The following is a 19655-nucleotide window of genomic DNA, read 5'->3' on the forward strand; positions in this document are numbered from 1 at the left end:
CAGAGTTGCTTGGAAGACAGTGCCTGTGGCCTGGCTATCTCTTTATGGTCGCCGCTCACCACCACCCCACGTTGAGGTACCTTAAAGGGACAGGCTGCGGCAGCTGTGCTGTGAAGGGAGGAAGAAAAGTTCGCCAACTCTTCTCCTCCTTCTCAGGCATACACACAGAGCAGGCCGTGCACACATTATGTCTGCATGGCGCCAGAGGGACTCGCCCATGCACAGAAGGTCCCAGCCTCACATGTCCATGCTCTCCCCAAGAAGGGGAAGACTTGCCAAGTTTTTCTTCCTCCCTCTCTTCTGACACACTGGCCAGACAGGTGAGCAGTGTCACATGGGGCAAATGTCTTCCCAGCCAGTGCAGCCGTGGAGGTCTGACCTCATACAAATGCAAGTTTGCAGACACCCCAGGATTCCAGACTGTGGCTGCAAGAACTGCAGACAGCCTTCCCCACCACACACTTCCTCCTCCCGTTGCCCCATGCGAGGCAGGATACCTGACAGAAAGCACCTTGCCCAAATACACAGCCCTCCATGACGGAGCCGTTCCTGGGGAACAAAGCAAGAACTTACTGATCCATCCCAAAGGGGAGCTTCAGATTGGCGGTGGCAGCGCTCTGGGAGGACGGCCCTCGGGACCCTGGGAAACCATTTTGTGCAGCACAGCAAAATTTACTTTAGCAACTGGGAGTTGCTGCTTTGTGTTCTGCAAGTCCCCATCCCTTCAGGAAATGGCTCCAGGTAGCAGAAAAGAACAGGATTCAACTTGTCTGCTTCTCTGCTGCCCGGAACCGTTTCCTGATGGGGACTTGCAGGACCCAAAACTAAATTTTGCTGTGCTGGGAAAGAGACTCTCGTTCTAGACCAGCAGGGGAGAGAAGCAACCGCTGACCTGCCGGAGCCGACACAAAACTGCTCCATGTGCTCTCCAGAGAAGACAAGTCAGGGGGTGAAGGTGACTGGCAGCGGTGGCAAAAGGCAAGTGCGGGAGGAAAGGTGACTAGCATCAACAGGTAGGCGATTGGGGCTTGCTTGCAAAACCTCACTCACCGATCACGAAGGCAGGGAGCAATGGCTGGCATGGCGGGTGGGCAAAAGCAGACTACAGGCAGCCATATTGCGCATGCGTGATAAGGACTGACTGGGCGGGGAACGAAGGGGTAGGTGGAGAGGGGCGGGGCCAGCCAGTGGTGCGATTTGCTGGTTCTCTGAACTGCGCAGAATCATAATAACCAGTTCTATAGAACCGGTCTAAACCGGTAGAATCTCACCCCTGGGTGTAAATGCAAGATAGTATCCAAAAATGAAACTATGCCTGGCTGATGCGGAGCCAGAGTACAGATCTTTGGCTCATATCAGTCTCATATTCTCATCAGCCCCACCTGTATACTGCCGACTATCAAGAGGGTCTCCTTGCATTTCCCAGCTCTTGGTGTAGAGATCGCAGGAGGGAGATTCTGTCCCTACACAAATTTTTGGCGGAAGGCAGTTTTCTAATGCTTTTCCATGGCCACTGAGTTGTGCTGTTACACGGTGCTGCTACACCTTCTTAAAATTTCTCCCTCGCACAGTTCACCCTGGCTTCCTGCTTCCCCTGTGACTGACTGGTTCTGGATGCTATGCTGAACACTGACATTATCAGAACATAAAGATAGTCCTCAACTTATGATCACAATTGAAGCCAAAACTTATGTTGCTAAGTGAGACACTTGTTAAGTGAATTTTGCCCCATTTTATGACCTATCTTACCACAGTTGTTTAGTGGCTTACTGCAGTTGTTAAGATAGTAATATGGTTAAGTGAATCTGGCTATAAATGGACTCTCAAATTGAAGCGTGGATCATAAAAAAGTGGGGAGGGGGAAAAGGATAGATGGCCAGGTTTGGAATTAGCCTTTTTGGTGTGAAAATTCCACAGTGTAGGTTGACAGAAGGTTTTCCTTAGAGAAAGCACTCTGCATATGCTCAAAAGTCGCATACAAGCACTTCCAGCCTTGGTATAAGAACAATGTGTATGGCGTGGCGTTTACAGTACTTCCTAGTTACCATTCGGGGAATTGCGGAAAGGCGGAGAGTTCCGCATATATCGTTGCCCGAGCAACCGAAGCAAGACGCTCACTACCAAAGAACTCCCCTACTCTCTCCGCGTCCCACGAGCGTTCGTCAATCTACGTCACGGGCCGCCATGGTAACGATTTGGACGCAGCGTCCAACGGAGAACAGCTTACGTTAACAGAGTCTCTGAATTTCCAGTGACCCTTCTAGCCGGGTCCATTTACTCTCTATGGTAAAGCTCGTTGTTTTCGTCGCTTCGGCCTTTTTTTCCTCTGAGTTGATGACGAAGACGGAAATGAAAACAGGAAAACAATTGACACCGACGACCAAAAAAATAAATAAATAAACAAACCCGGAAGCGGAAATAGTGCAAGAAAGCCAGTGAGAGTGAGATAGGGGGACAGACAAACCCTTTCTCCTGGAAGGAACCCAAGGCCGAGATGGTGAGTGACAGATGCGCCCAGCCGAACCGAGGCCCCTTTTCTTATTCCCGGTCGCACGGAGACCGTTTCCCCTCCGTTCGGCTCCCATGTCCGCCCTTGAGAAGGCTCGTCTTCTCTCCCCGTCCCTCCCTCAAGTGGGATGTCTTGGGTTGCTAGGTCCAGGGTCTGGAGGTGTGTGTGTGGGGGGGTTTCTTTTACTTCGCAGGCTAGCTCAACGTACGACAGTGATACTCGTCAATCAAGCGGCTTCCCACCAAACAACCGCGCGGGCAGGTTCTGAAGCGCGCAAGCAGCAGCAGCAGCAGCGTGCGGGGCTTTTCCCGTCAGCAGGAGCGTAACGAGAAAGGAGCCACGTCATGTGAATCGGTTCACTCCGATGCAGGAGGTCTTTACGGAGTGTAACGCCCTTTCTTTGAAATGCATGTGACAAGCAACTCCCGCGTTTCCAGTCTGCACATTATTGCTTGCAGATAAGCTTCTTCCGCTCCAATATCTTTAGCTAGTGGTGTTGCTCGTCTGTCAATTTTTGCTCTAATGCCTAAACCTCGGAAAAAGTACTGCATCTCAGAGCTTTTGTTTTTCATGCAAAACCCCCCCACAATCCCATGTATTTAATGGCATTTCTAAGTCCTTGGTTACATGCCTAAAAGATATTGCCACAAGAAAATTTCAGTTGTAGGACCTTTCTTTATATAGGCAGGACCATCCCACAACATTTATTTTGTTCTTCATTAGATATATGTTTTCCTACTTATGCTGATCCATGTTCAAAGAAATGCACATTTCAAGGATGATTCAGCATGTTTGCTGAACTGGATAGTATCTACTTTCATTTTAAAAAACCAAAGGTTTGAGCAATGGTGTCAAACTTGTATTGTCATGGCATTGTCATATGATGTATCGCGACTTTCCCCCTTCACCAAACTGGGCATGCGTGTTGCCAGCACATGACGCATCTGGGCTGCAGGCCGTAAGTTTGACAGCCCTGGTCTAGAGAATCTATATATATAAAAGCGAAATACCATTTACGCATCATCACAGAATCTCCAGAACCATAAAGTCTACAAACTTGAAACTTTGGCATGTATGTTCCTCTTGGCTTCTAGGAGAGGATTTTTCGAAATGACCATCAGAGTATTACTATTTTGTGTATTATACACTCTGATGCTAAGGAGTTCTAGCTCCCCCTCCCCAACTGAAAAGAAATCTGTTCCAAATGCAAAACACAAGCAGAGGAGAGGAGTTTTAGTTTCAGTTTCACAGCACCAAGCAGCTTTAGTACAGAACAGTTGAGCTAAGCCACACCCAGGCTCCTTGCTGTCTCCTTGCAAATACTGTTTCAGTTTCCAAACAGCTCTCAACTCTCTCAAACACTGACAGGATGCTAGCCAGATGAACACTGATGGATGCTGATAGTCAGAGGCAGAATTTTCCCCCCTTATTTTCCTCTCCAAAAACCAAGCCCGATCACATAGTTTCATAGCGAAGCACGGGTATCGAGCTAGTAGATTATAAAATAGTTCAGGTTCTATTGAATATAATCAATTATTCTAGTCCTGCGTTAGCCATGAAAGCTGACTCAACTTGGGGCCATTGATGTTCTTTCTCAGCCCAACCTACCTCATATGATTGTTGTGGGGGAAAATAGTAGGAAGGAGTTTTAGGTATGTTCGCTGCTTTGAGTTACTTCCAAAAATAACAATGATGGGATAAAAATTAATAAAGTGACCTAAGCTGTTCCTAAGGGAGAACAGAGATAATAAGTATGTTCTCTTTTGTGAGAACACAACATTTTGACTAGTCTCAAAGAACATGAAAAGATTTAATTGCATAATTATACAAATAGCTTTTGAGAGTTAGCTATACTGTGGAAAGAGTTAGGTTCTTGCGTGAAACCTTTATAGATGTATGTTTTACCAAATGAGTTGACAGTTGATGGTAGTTCTTTTTTTGAGGTTTTGACATTTTGAAAATACAAATAGGTCACTGGTTTGAAAAGACATGCTTAGACTGAAAACTCCCTCCATATAAAACATTAAAAGTTTTTCCCTTGATATGCAGGCGCTCTGTGTAAAAATGATTTCAAGCATGGGAAATACTATAATAAGAACTACACTGCATATGTTCATGAGGTACTTAAGCATAATCTTTTATCTATTTTAGGGGATGGTTGACTGAATCTTAAATTTGTTAGAAATACCATTTCAACAGATGTATTTAAATTTGCAAAAGAAGTATAATTTTCAGGAGTATGCATTTTTATCCAAAATGCAATATCTTGCAAATTAAGATCACCCTATAATGTATTTGGTCTCAGCATTCTTTGGAAGTCTCAATATCCGGCATTCATCTAATGGAAACTTGCCAATGTACTGCAATTTATATTTACCAATCTTTGTTTTTTCCTGTATTAATTATACAGAAGTATGATGGTTCAGTCTTGATGGTAAGATTTATTACGCCATTGTGACCCAATCACCCCTCATCCATACAATAAATATAGGGTGATACTTGCCTCTGAGAATTTATTTTGTCTAGAAAATAATATTTAGCTGTGCTTTCACTAAGGAACAGTGCTTATTTTTAGCTAGCCCAGTTATCTAGACAACATTGCTTCTGCTATCCCAAAATGTACAAGCTTTACATCATTCTTTTACACAATTGTTCGTGCCTTGTTTCCACAGATTCTTACAATTATGTTTCTGATGGAAAAGTGGCTCTCTTCATTATGTCATTTTTTAAAATACTCTGACTTCTATTATTTTGGTTTTTAAGACTGATATCTTAAGCCTTTAAGCATGTGTGAAATGCTCAGAAGTGTAAAGCTGTTAGGGGTATAGTGCTCAATCAAACAAAGACAAAAAAATCAACAACCCTCTGTTGATTAATAAGAAACATGCATGAAAAGGAAACGGTTCGTTAAAAAAATCCCTGAAATGACATTATTTATGCAGATGGTTTCTACCCGATAGCTTATAATAACTCTTCTGTTTCTCCCTCTTCAGGTCACAAGGCCACTGATACCAATAGCAATCCAATCCTGGCACTGGATGTATTGTTACCTAGCCCTACCTGGGTGGTCATGAACGGAAGCGCACTGCCATTATCACCAGTTGAGGGAGGGATGGTGGGAGAACCTGCCTCTCTCCCCTCCTTGGGTTGGCGGGAATTCTGTGAAGTCCATGCTCGCGCTGCTGCAGTTGATTTTGCCCGTCGTTTCCGGACTTTTCTTGGTGAGAACCCCCAGTTTGCCACCCCAGGAGCTGAAGCTGCTTTCTCACACCGCTTTGCAGAGCACTTCCTAGAACATTTTGAGGCTGAGGTGAGCCGGGCTTACACCAGTGACTCGCCACCCCGCTGTGACATCGCTCCTTTCACTGGTTGTTCTTCTGCACGGGACCTCTCGGAGACCTGCAGTGACTCCTCAGTGGCTTCCCCTGTGGAGCCTCCATTGGGCCCACCCTCTGGTCTCTCTAGCAGTCAGTCCCGCAGCTCTGAAGATGTTTCTGGTGTGGCAGCCGTTACCGCTACAAAGCCAAAGCTGAAGAAGCGCTTTTCTTTGCGCAGTGTTAGCCGCAGTGTCCGAGGTAGCGTACGTGGCATTCTGCAGTGGAAGACCTCGGCTGAATCCTCTGGTGGTGGAGATGGGACACCCACTGGAGCCAACAGTAATTCCAATTCTTCAGGGGGCGGTGACTCAGAGCGTTGGACTCACCGATTTGAACGTCTTCGACTCAACAAAGCCTCTCCAGCCGCTCTCCGAGTCGAACTGGCTAGTGTGCGCCGGGAAGGCCTACTGAACTATATTGTGGCTGATGATGGGTCAGGCGGGGGCAGTAGGACACGCTGGCAGAAATGCCGTCTTCTCCTGCGCAAAGCAGGGAAGGGAGAAGGGGAGGGTTACCTGCTGGAGTTCTACATCCCACCAAAGGTAAGCAATGAGTCATTGTGCTCAGGCAAGAAAAGAGTCATGGGGAGAAGTCAAAAGTTTGGGATTCCTAATTTAGGCCTTGAGAATATCATTACAACGGTCTTTTTTTTTTTTTCTACCCCAACCATTAGGCAACAAAGCCACGGGTCAGCATTGCTTGTTCCTGTGTAATGGATGTACGAACAACAACTCCACTGGAGATGCCAGACAAAGAGAACACTTTTGTGCTGAAGGTCAGAAAAAGATTGATGGGGTACAGTTAAAATTTGGTAATAATTGCAACCTTAGTAGTTATGTATTTATAGCCAAGGGATGTGTAGAATTGAATTTCCTCTTCTGTTGAATCAGAATCCATCACTAACCTCGGGCTGGAGTTTGTTTTTAGCAGTTGTCTGCTTCTTGCCTCTTGCATTTTCATTAAAGAAAATTAATGGTCCTTTCTATCTTCCCTCTTTAACAATGTTTTTTACATTTGGCAGTGGTGATATTTCTGAGCAGATTTACTCCTTCCAAATTTTTTTTGTGTCTTTGGGAGGAGAGGAATCCATCTACCCTTTTGTATATAAAGAGATTTCTTAAATGATGGAGAATATGCATGTTGATGAAAGGGATTTGGGTTCTCAGTAATTCTTAAATTTTAAAACCATTGGGAATTCAAGCAGATAACCACAAATGCATCTAGCAAAGAATTCAAAGCTGAATGAAGGGAGGAGTAATCAGCTGCTAAAATATCTTTTTGGTTGCTGATTTTGATTAGTGTTGGAGCTCTTCTATCAAAAGCCAGAGATGAAGTTCTTGATATTTTGTCTGTGTATGTAACCACCTTAAGATAGGAACAGATGGATTAAGCCCTTGGATTTGAATTGTGCTTACGTGCATGCATAATTCTTGAAAATTTATTTTTTATTTATTTATTACATTTTTATGCCACCTGTCTCCCCTGCTAAATGACTCTGGGTAGTCTGAAAGTAAAAATAATTAAAACAATAAAACTACACAGATTGAAATATTATTAAAAGCTGTACTAAAGCCAAAACTGAGAGAGCTAAGAAATGAATGGGATGGAGATCAGGTCTTCATTCAATTCAACTCAGTTGGGTGTTTTTCAAGTCTATCCTCACTGATTCGAGTTCATCCTTTCAGAGGGAAATGGGGCATTAGAATAAAACTCATCTTAGAATGTTGGGTATTTATTATTTTTCCCCTTTTTCCAAGCTATCAAGTTCCTTGGAGTATATCCTTGAGACTGTTGACTCACTGCAGATGCGATCATGGTTGGCTGACATTCAAGAATGCATGGGCCTGGGGTAAGTTAATCTAAACATCAAGAAAGGCCACAGCTCAGTGGTGGAATACATGTACAGGTTTAAAGTCCCAGATTCAGTCAACAAGTAAAGAGAGAAGAGTGATATGGCCTAACAAAAACATGATGGGAGACTGAGACGTTCCCTCTGTAGAGTTGCTAGTTCTATAAAATAGACCAGATGTGAAAAATGTGCAACTGTTCAGATGTTTAGACAACAACTTTATCATCTCTCATTATTGGTAATGCTGGCTTGGTTTTTTCTACACAGACCAGGACATAATAACAAACAATATGATTCATTATCCAGTTTTATATGAAACAATTTCTCATGACAGCTTATAGAAGGAAGATTAGGGTAAGAGTGAGAGAGAGAACAGATATGCAGGTATTAACAATAATGTTCTTACTATATCTTAATTGAACAGTGGTGGTGCAACCCTGAGGTTTGGATGGCTATGGAACAGGTACACAATTCTTACTCTTTTAAACAAGCAATCGGATAAGAGCTCCAGGTTATCTTAACTTTTTACTCTTTTCTAAATAATATCTTTTATTAAAAGGCTTAAATACTAGTGAGCACTTTATCAGGTGCATAGTGTGACTTGATTGATATAACAAGAAGTAGAATCTTTCTTTGCCATGGCCAACATCATATGGTTAGATATATGTGGCCTTGGACTATGGAAACATTGCTAATGCTACTTGTCTCCACAGAGAAAGTACTGATAGCCTGGAGCAGCCATGCATGAATCACTCAGATAGCATGCCCAGCCGGGAACTTCCCATGGTGCCAAGTGAGAGCAATGAACAACTCAGTCAAGGTGTGTATTCAGCACAACATATACCCACACTGTTATTCCTTGTTAATCTCTTGGTAAATACAAACAGGCTTTCCAATGATGTCTTTGTGTGCAGTCAGTCTGTTTGTATTAGAATACAGGTAATCCTCAGGTTACGACAGTTCACTTAGTGCCCATTTGAAGTTACAACATAAACTCCCAAGTACTTATAACACAGTCCTGAATTACAAATGTTGCAGCATCAAAGCAATCATTCCCACTTAGACCTGTGGAAACTCACCTTGTGATGATTTAGTAAGTCCTCGGTTCTTTTACCTGCTTCAGTGCAATTGTGGAGAACAAAGGCCTAAAGTATTGCAATATCTTGCGCTACTGATCTCATGTGAACCAAGCCCTGAATAAAATCCGTGGCAAAAAGTTTTGCAAATGGAGAAGCCATCCCTCTGTTTGCAAAGCCTTTTGCCATGGATCTGTACAGGCCTCCAGTTGTAAATTGAGACTATCTGTATCTGATAGGTCTAGCTATATAGGCTTGCTGGAACCAAAGTCACTATTTCATTAGTATCAATAATGAAACTAGGGTGGGTTTTTTCCATTCCTTTGCCTGACTTTGCTTTCTGGGGTTGACTAAATTAAAATAACAGTGAACATTGATTGAAAAATGACATATAAATAATTGACTAATGTGAAGCTGAGGAGTGTCTTAAATAGAGGAAGTATTATAATAGCCTTCTGAACTTCTGTCTAGATCAGATTACCAGCTACACTAAGCAAAGATACCAGCCCATAGAAATTTATCCTAAGCCATTTAAATATTGGATGGACTTTTTTTTAATTAAAAACTTCAGGTTTCTTTTTAACCAAGAATATTTTTCTAGATTGTTTAAAATATAGGTGGAGTCACCATAGGGTGTGACTCTAAAATCAGAACTGGGGAGACCAGAGTTCAAATCTCAGGCATATAAGAAGTTGATTGTGTGAGCTTGAGTCAGTAAATCTCAATTGAATCTGTACGTTCTAGGATGCTGTGGCAATCCAGCAATAACTGCTCACCATTAAAATTTATTTAGTATGGCTTTTTTTACACATTATACCAAAAATAGCTTTAAGGCACAACATTCAAGATAAGCACATGAGAAAATGTAAATTAGTATTAAATCCAGGATTTGATATTTATGAAAAGAAAACCAAATAAAATTTTGATAAACACTACTAATTTCTCAAGAAAAATAGGTAAAAATTTAAAAAACCATGCTATATTGGCAACAATATAGAAGTATTTTTCCATGGTTGTCTCCAACTTCCAATCAAGCCTGCAACTGTAGAGTTTCCTGGTGGTCTCCCAGCCAAGTAATAATCAGCTCTGGCCTTTCTTAACTTTTTTCAGAATCTGCCACAGTCAGCTAGTGCTTCCGTTTGCTGTAGATTTAAAAACAAACCGTGTGCTATTTTGAGATGGCAAAGACACCTCACCTCCTTTGGGAATAGCGTATAGGTACAAAGTGCAGTTATGAACCTTGGAAGAGGAAATGACCTGGTTTTTAGAAAATGGAACAGGATTCACGTAACAACCGTGTTACTAATTTAGCAACTGCAGTGATTCTCTTAAAAAAATGTGGCAAGAAAAGTCATAAAACGGGGCAATACTCACTTAACAAATTTCTCACTTAGCAACATAAATTTTGGGCTCAATTGTGATTGTAAGTTGAGGACTACCTATAGTCCTCGTCTTATTACTACAGGTGAGAGCAGAATTTCTGTTGCTAAGCAAAGTGGTTGTTAAGTGAGTTATGCCCAATTTTACCACCTTTTTTTACTACAGTTGTTAAACAATCACTGCAATTATTAAAAGAATCACACAGTCATTAAGTGAATCTTGCTTCTTCCATTAATTTTACTCGCTACAAGTTGGTTAGGAAGGCCACAAATGGTGTTCACATGACTCCAGGAGGCTGCAAGTGGGGTCAATACAGTCTAGTTGCCAAGCACCCAAAGTTTGATGCCATCACGGTGAGGACACTGCATCGGTTGTAAATGCAAGAATCAGTTGTAAGTCACTTTTTTGCTGCCATTGAAACTGAACAGTCACTAAACGAATGGTGGTAAGTCAAGGACTACCTGTATAAGAGAGAGAAGAAATATAAGGTAGTAGCATGGATTGAGAAGGAAGATTTTTCTCTCTGACTGAAAAGCATAAATGAAAAAATGAGGCATTAAGAAAGTCTAAGGAAGGATCTAGACGTATTCATATTCAGTATTTCTTGTCTGTTTCAACTCATTGTAATCATGTATAGAATGGAATGGAATAAAACAGAAACTTTATTGTCATTTTAAATGTACACTAATCATCAAACATTAAAATGAAATTTGGTTGCATTCTGCTCTCAAAAGATAACCATTATACATATACCCACTTACACACACGTATATGACACAGAAAAACATCACAGTCTAGTTCAAATGTGTACATATACATGGCGAAAAAAGAAAATCCTGCAAATTTAAAAGACGAGTGGCATAAGGAACAAAGCTGTTACAGAATCTAGTAGTCCTTCTATAAATACTTTGAAACCCAGAGGGGAGCAACAAAAACAGACCATGAAGCAGGTGTATGGGGTCTCTAACAATATTTCGAGCTCTACGCACACAGTGCTTATAAGTAGTATCCTGAATAAAGGGAAGTGAGCTTCCTATTTTTTTGATTTTCCAGCTAAGCCCAGCTTGTAATGTTTCCTTTCCCAGGTGCCTATGGTGGACTGATGGAACGCCCCTCAGCCTCCATTTCTCCCAGCTCAGTCTCTATTGCTGCCTCACACTTTGATTCAATGGAGCTGCCTCCTCCTCAGCTGCTGCCTCGGGTGCCAGTCAATGAAGGGCAATTTTCCACTGGCTTCCTCCATACAACTTTCCCTGAAACTCCTGAAACCACAGGTATCACTTTAAAGTAGGATGAGTTGGTGCTTAGTCTAGATTTGAGGAGGACCAGAGGAATTCCCCCGGACTTCCGATTAGGGATGACATAATGGTGGAGGAAAAACAGTAGTTGGCAATCCCTATGGACAAGCCCAAAGTGGGCAGGGTTTGTATCACTTAGCCTGAACTTTATTTTTCAGAGATAACCTCTGAAATTGTATGCCATCTGGCCAAGGTTTCCCTTGTGCCACGCAACCTCAGTATCTTCTTGGGTTGAATGTTGTGGAAACAAGATCCAAAGTGAAGTTTGGCTGTCTTCCGTTGCTTTTCTCCTTGCTCAGGTTCCTTCCTTTTCCAAGGGGAACCCGACCCGGTGGAGGTAGTCTTGGTGACACTGAGCACCCACTCTCTGAATACCCATGGTTCCATGGCACCCTGTCCCGTCTCAAAGCTGCCCAGTTGGTGTTAGCAGGAGGAGCAAACAGCCATGGCGTCTTCTTAGTGCGTCAAAGTGAGACACGGCGGGGTGAATACGTCCTGACCTTCAACTTCCAGGGGAAAGCCAAGGTGAGTGTAGCAGGAGGAATCTATCAAATGGTGCTTATTTTATTTATTAGATTTCTTTGTCTCCCATGTTGCCTCAAGACTTAGAGGCTTTGGGACAGGATAGGCTGGACTCTGGTTCAGCAGTAGTTTTTCACCCAGCTTTCTTTTCCAACCCTAGCATCTGCGTCTCTCCTTGAATGAAGAAGGGCAGTGCCGTGTTCAGCATCTCTGGTTCCAGACTATTTTTGACATGCTGGAGCATTTTCGGGTCCATCCCATCCCCCTCGAATCAGGGGGCTCCAGTGATGTGACGCTTGTCAGCTACGTGGTTGCTTCACAAAGGCTGCATGGTGAGTGTAGGATGAAATGGAGCCACGGGGTGGAAAGAGCATAGACATTATTGCTAGTCCATATCATGCTCCATCTCCCTCCGTCTTTTTCCATTGTTGTTCCAATCTGCCTCTCCTTTGTTGCCCCACTCCTTGTCCATTCAGTCTTTTCCAGCCCTATGCGGCATGCATGTTGCAGGAGGGAGGATAAACCCATTCATCCCCATGTTCACTGCTCCCTCTCTTCCTCATCCCCAATCCCTATTTCTGATGTGGGCATCTCTGTCACAGGCCGGGACCGGGCTGGGAGCCGAGCGCCAGTGTCTGGGTTCAGTGGGGACCCTGACTCGCCCCCCAACCTCATCTCCATCCTTGCTGCTGCCTCCGCGGGTGACTGCGTGTAAGTGTGCAATAGGTACCACAGGAGGAAGGCAGGGATATGACCGTGTGTGTGCGTGTGTCACGGCCCCCACGCCATAGCCATCGCTATCCATGGGTCATGTGAATGAAGTGTCTACGCCATCCACTGTGTCTGACACCAGGAGGCAGGGAAGAGATTTCAGGGGCTTCTTCTGGCATTTCCAGGTAGGACTAAGAAAGGCTTCTGAACAGAACCCTGAAGAGTCACTGATAGTTTCTCTAACCAAATGGAACCATAGTCTGGTTTGGCATAAGGCACCTTCTAGCATTCTGCAGAGTGAGATCTTAGAACTATTATTTCAATTATCATTTGGGCAACTCATTCTATAATTCAATTGTATTAGATATAATAAAACTCTGCAGAAAAGCCTCACTTGTGATAGACAGCCCAAAGTTAAAGATTATCTACCCAAACTCCAAATAATAGTACTTCTGCCTCTTTTACTCCTTTCTTCTAGACATTTACTTATTCAAATGGCTGAAACAATTTTGAATCTGGTGATATTTGTCTCTCTGATAACAACCCCACCTCCGGGGTAAAGTTATAATGTAACATGAAGAATACTATTAAACCAGTTTTCCACCAATCAGATCCTTCAAGATGGTTTGGGTTAGACTGTTTTCGCCATTTGCTTGGTCTTAATGAGAGTTATAATCCAAGACATCAAATAAATTCTAGGTTGGAGAAAAATTTATTAGGGCAACTGAGAGTGAAAAATGGCCAGCATGATTGCCCTAAACTTTGTCCCCACTATGAAGCACAGGAAGGTGTCCATAATTGAAAAGTCTTATAGCTCCCAAATATGTTATAGAGATAAAGTAGGTACTGTATATTACATAGGTATTGTTTTGTAGAGGAGAAAAAAAGAAAGGTACAACATATATCTAAAATATCACATGACATTTGTAACAGAGTCTAAATATTTATGTTCTTAAAAATATTAGTTTTTCTAGCTTTAAACAGAATATTCAGCATTAAATATATAGGTTGGAATTTTATGGCATACCTGGACAAGACAAATCATTATGGGTTCACCTGGTATATGTAACCATTCAGTGGTGGAATTAAATTTTTTTTACTACCGGTTCTGTGGGCGTGGTTTGGTAGGTATGGCAGGGAAAGAATACTGTAAAATCTCTTGACAGAGGTGGTATTTGCCAGTTCTCCAAACTATTCAAAATTTCCGCTACCTGTTCTCCAGAAATGGTCAGAACCTGCTAAATACCATCTCTGTAACCATTCTTAAAGTAGTTTAATGAATGTATTATCTAATATTGCCAGTATAAAACACATGAAGAATCCCTTCAAATTTTAGGAATATATGAAATTTTCACTTCATTGGAAAATAATGTTCTAATGCTGGTTTCACAGTATGTTGCCAATATTCTGTGAGAAATGTATAGAGCATTGTTTCTCAACTTTATCAACTTTAAGAAGTATGGACTGCAACTCCCAGAATTCCTCAGCCAGACAGTTATGGAATTCTGGGAGTTGAAGTCCACACCTCTTAAAGTTCTGAGGTTGGGACACGATAGTATAGACTAATGGATAGGAATTTCAATGCTGCTTTTATCATACCTTCCAACTCTCCATAATTATTAATCTTTTTCTATTAATATTTTCAATTGCAGTCTCTGAATGGTATCTATCAAATAAGAAAAAAATCTAAAATGTTACAATACCCTACGATTTCATCTTGTTGAATGATAGTTCAAAGAGCTTTATATCCTTAAAATGCAACAACTGTAGACTGACAGTAAAAACACCTAAAATTAAATAGGTAAGATTGTTTTGAGTAGGTAATAGCCCTATTAATAATCTAGTTCAAACAATTTCTGGCCCACATAAATTCTGGCTTAAATAAACCTGATACTAAGAATAGAGTTCAAAACATAATGCACCTGTTTTTGCACATGTGTAAAACTATCGTACTTTTGTGCATGTGCAAAGTGTGCAATCCAGTATAATCAGTTTGCACAAGGTTCCTGGAATAGGAACTTGCCTAACCAAAGGATTGCCTACAAATGATTTAAACTGACTTTATGCAGAAACAGAACGCTTTAAGCCAATTTTGCATATTATAATGGATTATAGAAAACACCTATTTTGGTACAGCTTTTTTTAAATGTGGAGCACAGCCGCAAGGTATGGTAATCAACCCCTGTCTTTATATAGTCTTTCAACAATAGTAACTTGATTTTATTCAGGGGCTACACCTCCCAAAAAAACAAGTTTTAGAAACCAAATCAATAAAATAAAACCATTCCCAGACAAATCCTAAATAAGGGGTCCTTGGTGCTTTCTGAGCTTGCTTGTTTTCTTGCAAACATTTCATTATCCAAAGTAGGTAACATCAACAGTGCTAGTTACCTAATTTGAGTAATGAAATATCTGTAAGAAAACAACAAGCTCAGAGAGCACCAAAGACCTCTCATGTCAACCCTGAACTACAAATACTCTCCTTTATTAATTCCTGAATGATTGCATTTGACAAGGTTTGGATACCGTAACATAGCGGATGCTGAATCTGTTCATGAAGAGTGTCTTGCTGAAATAATACTAGTTCTCAGTGTTTATTCTCTTTTCCTGCTTTAATTCCAGACCATCTATCTCTCTGTCTGTCCATCTGTCTCTTCTCTCCCTCCACAGAGCCGAGCATCTCTCGTAACCTGCCACTGCCACCTCCTCTTCCTCCAGCCCGGCCATCTCATGCTCCTCTGGACCATGGATTGCCAGAGTCTAAAGGGCAGAGTGAAGAGGAAGCTCAGATGGAGCCGGAGGTGGATGAGGGAGCATCTGTGAGAGTTGGATCCCTTCCTCTGCCAGAAGAGTCAGAAGGGCGAGCCAGGGCTGTGAACAACCAGTACTCATTTGTTTGAACACAGTGGTGATGTGAAAAATAATAATAATAATAATTATAAGGGAACAAGCCCTTTTGCTCTAACTATTACTAGATGGAAGATCTGATGTTGACCATAGGTACCAGATGGGCTTGAACACCCAACAGACTTCTAGACCTTCCTTGAGAAATCTTTGAGGTGGGGATGGACCTCATCCCCCTCAGTTCTTCTTGCCCTCTTTCCCTGGGTATGGAGGGAGCCTCACTTTTGCTTACCCGCTCTCCCCACCCAATCTAGGTACATGGCCCTCTTGGGGTTCTGCTATCGGCTTTCAACCCCTTAGTCTGCACTACTTTTGGTCCTGTTTGGGTTGTTGAGAAATTGGCCTGTCCTTTCCCTCTTTCCTCCTCCTCCTCCTCATACCCTCTCCCTTTCTTCAAGCCTCTGCAGTTGGATAGTCCACAAGAAACACTACCTGGAGGAAATGAGAGTGGTTGTAGCTCCAGGATAAATGTTGACTTCCATCATTTGTACCCTTGCCTTTCTTGGTGAATGTATGGAGTTTCTGAATGTAATCCTTTCCCCTCACAGTTTCTCTTCGTGGGGAAAAGTTGGCTGCTTCCCCCCCCCCATTTAAATATATATTTATATTCTTTTCTCTGCTTCCTTCCCCTTCCCCAAATGATGAGAACTGGTGACTTATTAAGCAGTCTATACCCCAGGGAATCACATCATGCTATGAAATACACCTTTGGGGAGACTGTCCTTTTCCTCTTATTCTCTATGCTCCCTTCCTTCTCCTCTTTTAAGATTTATTTTTCTACTGTGGACTAGTTGGACTGCTCAGGCCCCCTCCCTGCCTTTTCAATTTTTTTCTGTCCCTTTTTTAATTATTCTGGGATACAGTTCTGTGTTTTGTTTATGGGGGGGGGGGAGTTTGTATAAAAATAAATAAAGGAAACATTCTACCTTTTTAAAGTGAACTTTTTAAAGAAAAAATATAGTAAGTAAAATGAATAAAATCTGACAGGCGAGGAGGGGGGGAGTAGCTTATTTTGGGGTAAAATGAATATTTGTCAGGTATCCTTTTGTTTTGAACTAATTTTCCTGCCTTGATTGGCAAATATGGAATCAAGTGAAGATATTACTTTACATTTATTGTAGTTGCTTAAAGACCTAATTGGGATCAGCAATTACGCCACTAAGCGAAGTGATCCCTAGGGTGACCACAAGGTCACATCACTACAATTGCTTTTTGGTCAGAAAGAAACAAGACAAGTTAGTTTCACACCTTTGGTTTGATTTTCGTTTTTGCTTGTTTTGTTTGCCTCCTAACCACTCCCCAAATGCTGGAGTACCATCTTATTGCCTTGAAAGTAATGGGATTGCATCACAGTCTGTGGTTTGAATGCTGCAGATGTTTTGTGTAAGCAGCTTACGGTGGTCTCTTGAAATCTGTTTCTCTCCAGTCTCTGCTCTAATGGGTGGTGGAATGAAAAAAAGTAAGTGATTTCTGTAGGCAATCTCTCACTTGCCTGACCCTTTCCTGCTGCCAGGATGTCAGTATGTAGGAGAACAACTCAGTTTTCCTTTTTGAAATCGTTTCCTCTCCGATCTCCCCTGCAGAGGTGGGAGAAAAGGTCAGACAAAGGAGAGATTGTGATGACATTGCTTTCAATCTGTATAAGAACAGTTTACTCTCTTGAAATCCCTCTCCAATTTCTTTGTTCTGCAAGGGGGGTAAATCTGTAAGAACAACACAATTCTTGTTGACTTTAATGGTAATCATTTGACTGAGGGACACTGCATGGGTGATAAATGAGCTATAAAGTTATTTTTGCCAGCATACCTGGTACAGTACGCTTGTACAGTCGTTGGATGAATGATCACTAAGCAAGGTTTACCTGTATAATGCTTGGTAATCATCAGACTTCACATATAAGCTTAGTCCCATTTTGAGTGCTGATTGCTTAATGGAAATTTCTATGATTTTGAAGTGTTTTGCATTGACTTTTCTCAATCTGCAGGACCGAATGAAGGAGTAGGGTATATCTGAAAACATACTCTTCTGCATGGAAAATACTCCTGAAATATGCCCCTCATTTTTTTGAAAAATAAAAACGGGGGAGTAGGTAGCGGCTGAGTTCACACAAAGTGCCAAATTAAAACCACAAATAGTATTGTGGCTTAGTCTGGAAATAGAGCTATGGCAACTAGACTTATTTTTCTTTGTTTGGTTGGAGATGTTTCACTGGCCATCCAAGCAGCTTCTTCTGTCTGAGCAAGCTGGTAGGCAGAGAGTTGTTGGACGTACCAACTCCTAAAATCCTTAGGGCTACTCCTGCGCCAACCTCAGATTTCTTCCCCAAGGTACATGGTAATACATCAATGAAAATTCTCAGTCATCCAGGTAGAATTGGGCCTCTACCCTTATGGCTTCTTCCTTAAAGTGCATGGCAATTCTACCTGAATGACAGAATCATCATCGATTTTGCCACGTACCTTGGGGAAGAAATCTGAGGTTAGTGCAGGAGTAGCCCTAAGCATTTTAGAGAGAGAGAGAGAGGGAGAGAGAGTGTGTGTAGCAGAATTCGGAAGTTGCTATTGATAACTCCCTTGAAATAAGACATGGTATCTACTTGGAAGCAAAGGGTTGCCATAAACGGAACGGTAAAAAAAGATGGATGGAGCCCAATTGAATGAGAAAGTGAATCTTTAAAAAGTTGACCATGAAAATAATACAATAACATAACTGTCTCCAGCTTTGTGCTTTCCTGATATGTTTACTTGAAGCTTTCAGGATTTCTACCAACCATATTTTTTGTTAACTAGTGGTTTCAAAGTTGCAATTCCAGAAAGTGAGACTCCACAGATGCCATTAGAATTTGTGAACTGTCCAGTATTTCTTCCCAGTATCTAAAGGCTGCTTCTGCTAGATTCTATTTTTGTTGCTTTTAAAATAGTTCTACTTTCTGTTCCATGAATTTTCAAGAAGGCATTCAGATTTCCAAAAGCTAATTAAAATACCATGTTGTAATATTAATAAAACAACATTTAATTAAAAAAGGAAATTGTGGTGGAATTAAGTACAGGTAGTCCTTGACTTATGACCACAATTGAGCCTAAAATTTATGTTAAGCGAGACAGTTGGTAAGTGAATTTTGCCCCATTTTATAACCTTTCTTGCCTCAGTTGTCAAGTGAATCTCTGTAGTTGATAATGGTTGTTAAGTGAATCTGACTTCCCCATTGACTTGACTTGTCAGAAGGTTGCAAAAGTTGATTATATGACCTTGGGACAGAGCAGCGGACATTAATAGGAACCAGTTGCCAAGTATCTGAATTTTGGTCACAGGAGGTTGTAACTGAAAAACGCTTACTCACTTTTTTTCAGTGCCATTGTAACTTTGTGTGGTCACTAAACAAACTTGTAAGTTTAGGACTGCCTATTTTGAACAAAGAAAGCTTGTGATGTCTTACCTAAATGCTGGCCCATGATTATTTCTGAGTAGAGCCTTTCATGGTTTAGATACCACTTAATAGGTACTTGCCTAAACTCTGCATTAGCAATGTCAAGAGAAGTTTCTTGGAAAAGCCATTTTATGGAAACAGGAAAGGTTGCAAACTCATCTCCAAAGGGCTATATGTTCCTGTGACTATGATTATTTTCACCAAGATGTTTAAGATCTGCAGGATTGTAGCCAATCTCCCTGAATATGGCTGCAAGAGGAAAATTGACTCCAGATTGAACAGAAGCAGAGGTGGCATTCATCAGATTCTGACCAGTTCTGGAGAACCGGTAGCGGAAATTTTGAGTAGTTCAGAGAACCGGCAAATACCATCTCTGACTGGAGATTTTATAGTATCCTTCCCCTGCCACGCCCTCCAAGCCACACCCACAGAACCGGTAGTAAAAAAAATTGAATCTCACCACTGAACAGAATGATAGAGAAAGAATCAAGGAAAATGTCAAAGATCCTGGATGACCTCCACAATCAAGTATAACAATATCAAGTTGCACCATCCACTGATATCTGAAACTGGTATCCATGACAGAAGACCCCATTTTTGAA

The 19655-nt window shown here is 41.8% G+C and overlaps 1 protein-coding gene across 1 annotated transcript; it reads left to right on the forward strand.

The window, feature by feature from the left end:
* Nucleotides 1-2174: 2174 nt before the first annotated feature.
* Nucleotides 2175-16547, forward strand: SH2B1 (SH2B adaptor protein 1). Its single transcript, XM_087947550.1, is given in 11 exon segments — nt 2175-2497; nt 5503-6428; nt 6560-6661; nt 7644-7735; nt 8449-8555; nt 11277-11465; nt 11789-11812; nt 11815-12014; nt 12172-12343; nt 12614-12722; nt 15393-16547. Coding segments are annotated over 10 exon segments (1863 nt in total). The 5' UTR covers nt 2175-2497; nt 5503-5579; the 3' UTR covers nt 15412-16547.
* Nucleotides 16548-19655: the final 3108 nt, after the last annotated feature.

The sequence above is a fragment of the Notechis scutatus genome, chromosome Z, assembly GCF_049901735.1.
Source record: "Notechis scutatus isolate UNSWTSFEM ecotype Mainland chromosome Z, rNotScu1.2, whole genome shotgun sequence".
Lineage (NCBI taxonomy): Eukaryota > Metazoa > Chordata > Lepidosauria > Squamata > Elapidae > Notechis > Notechis scutatus.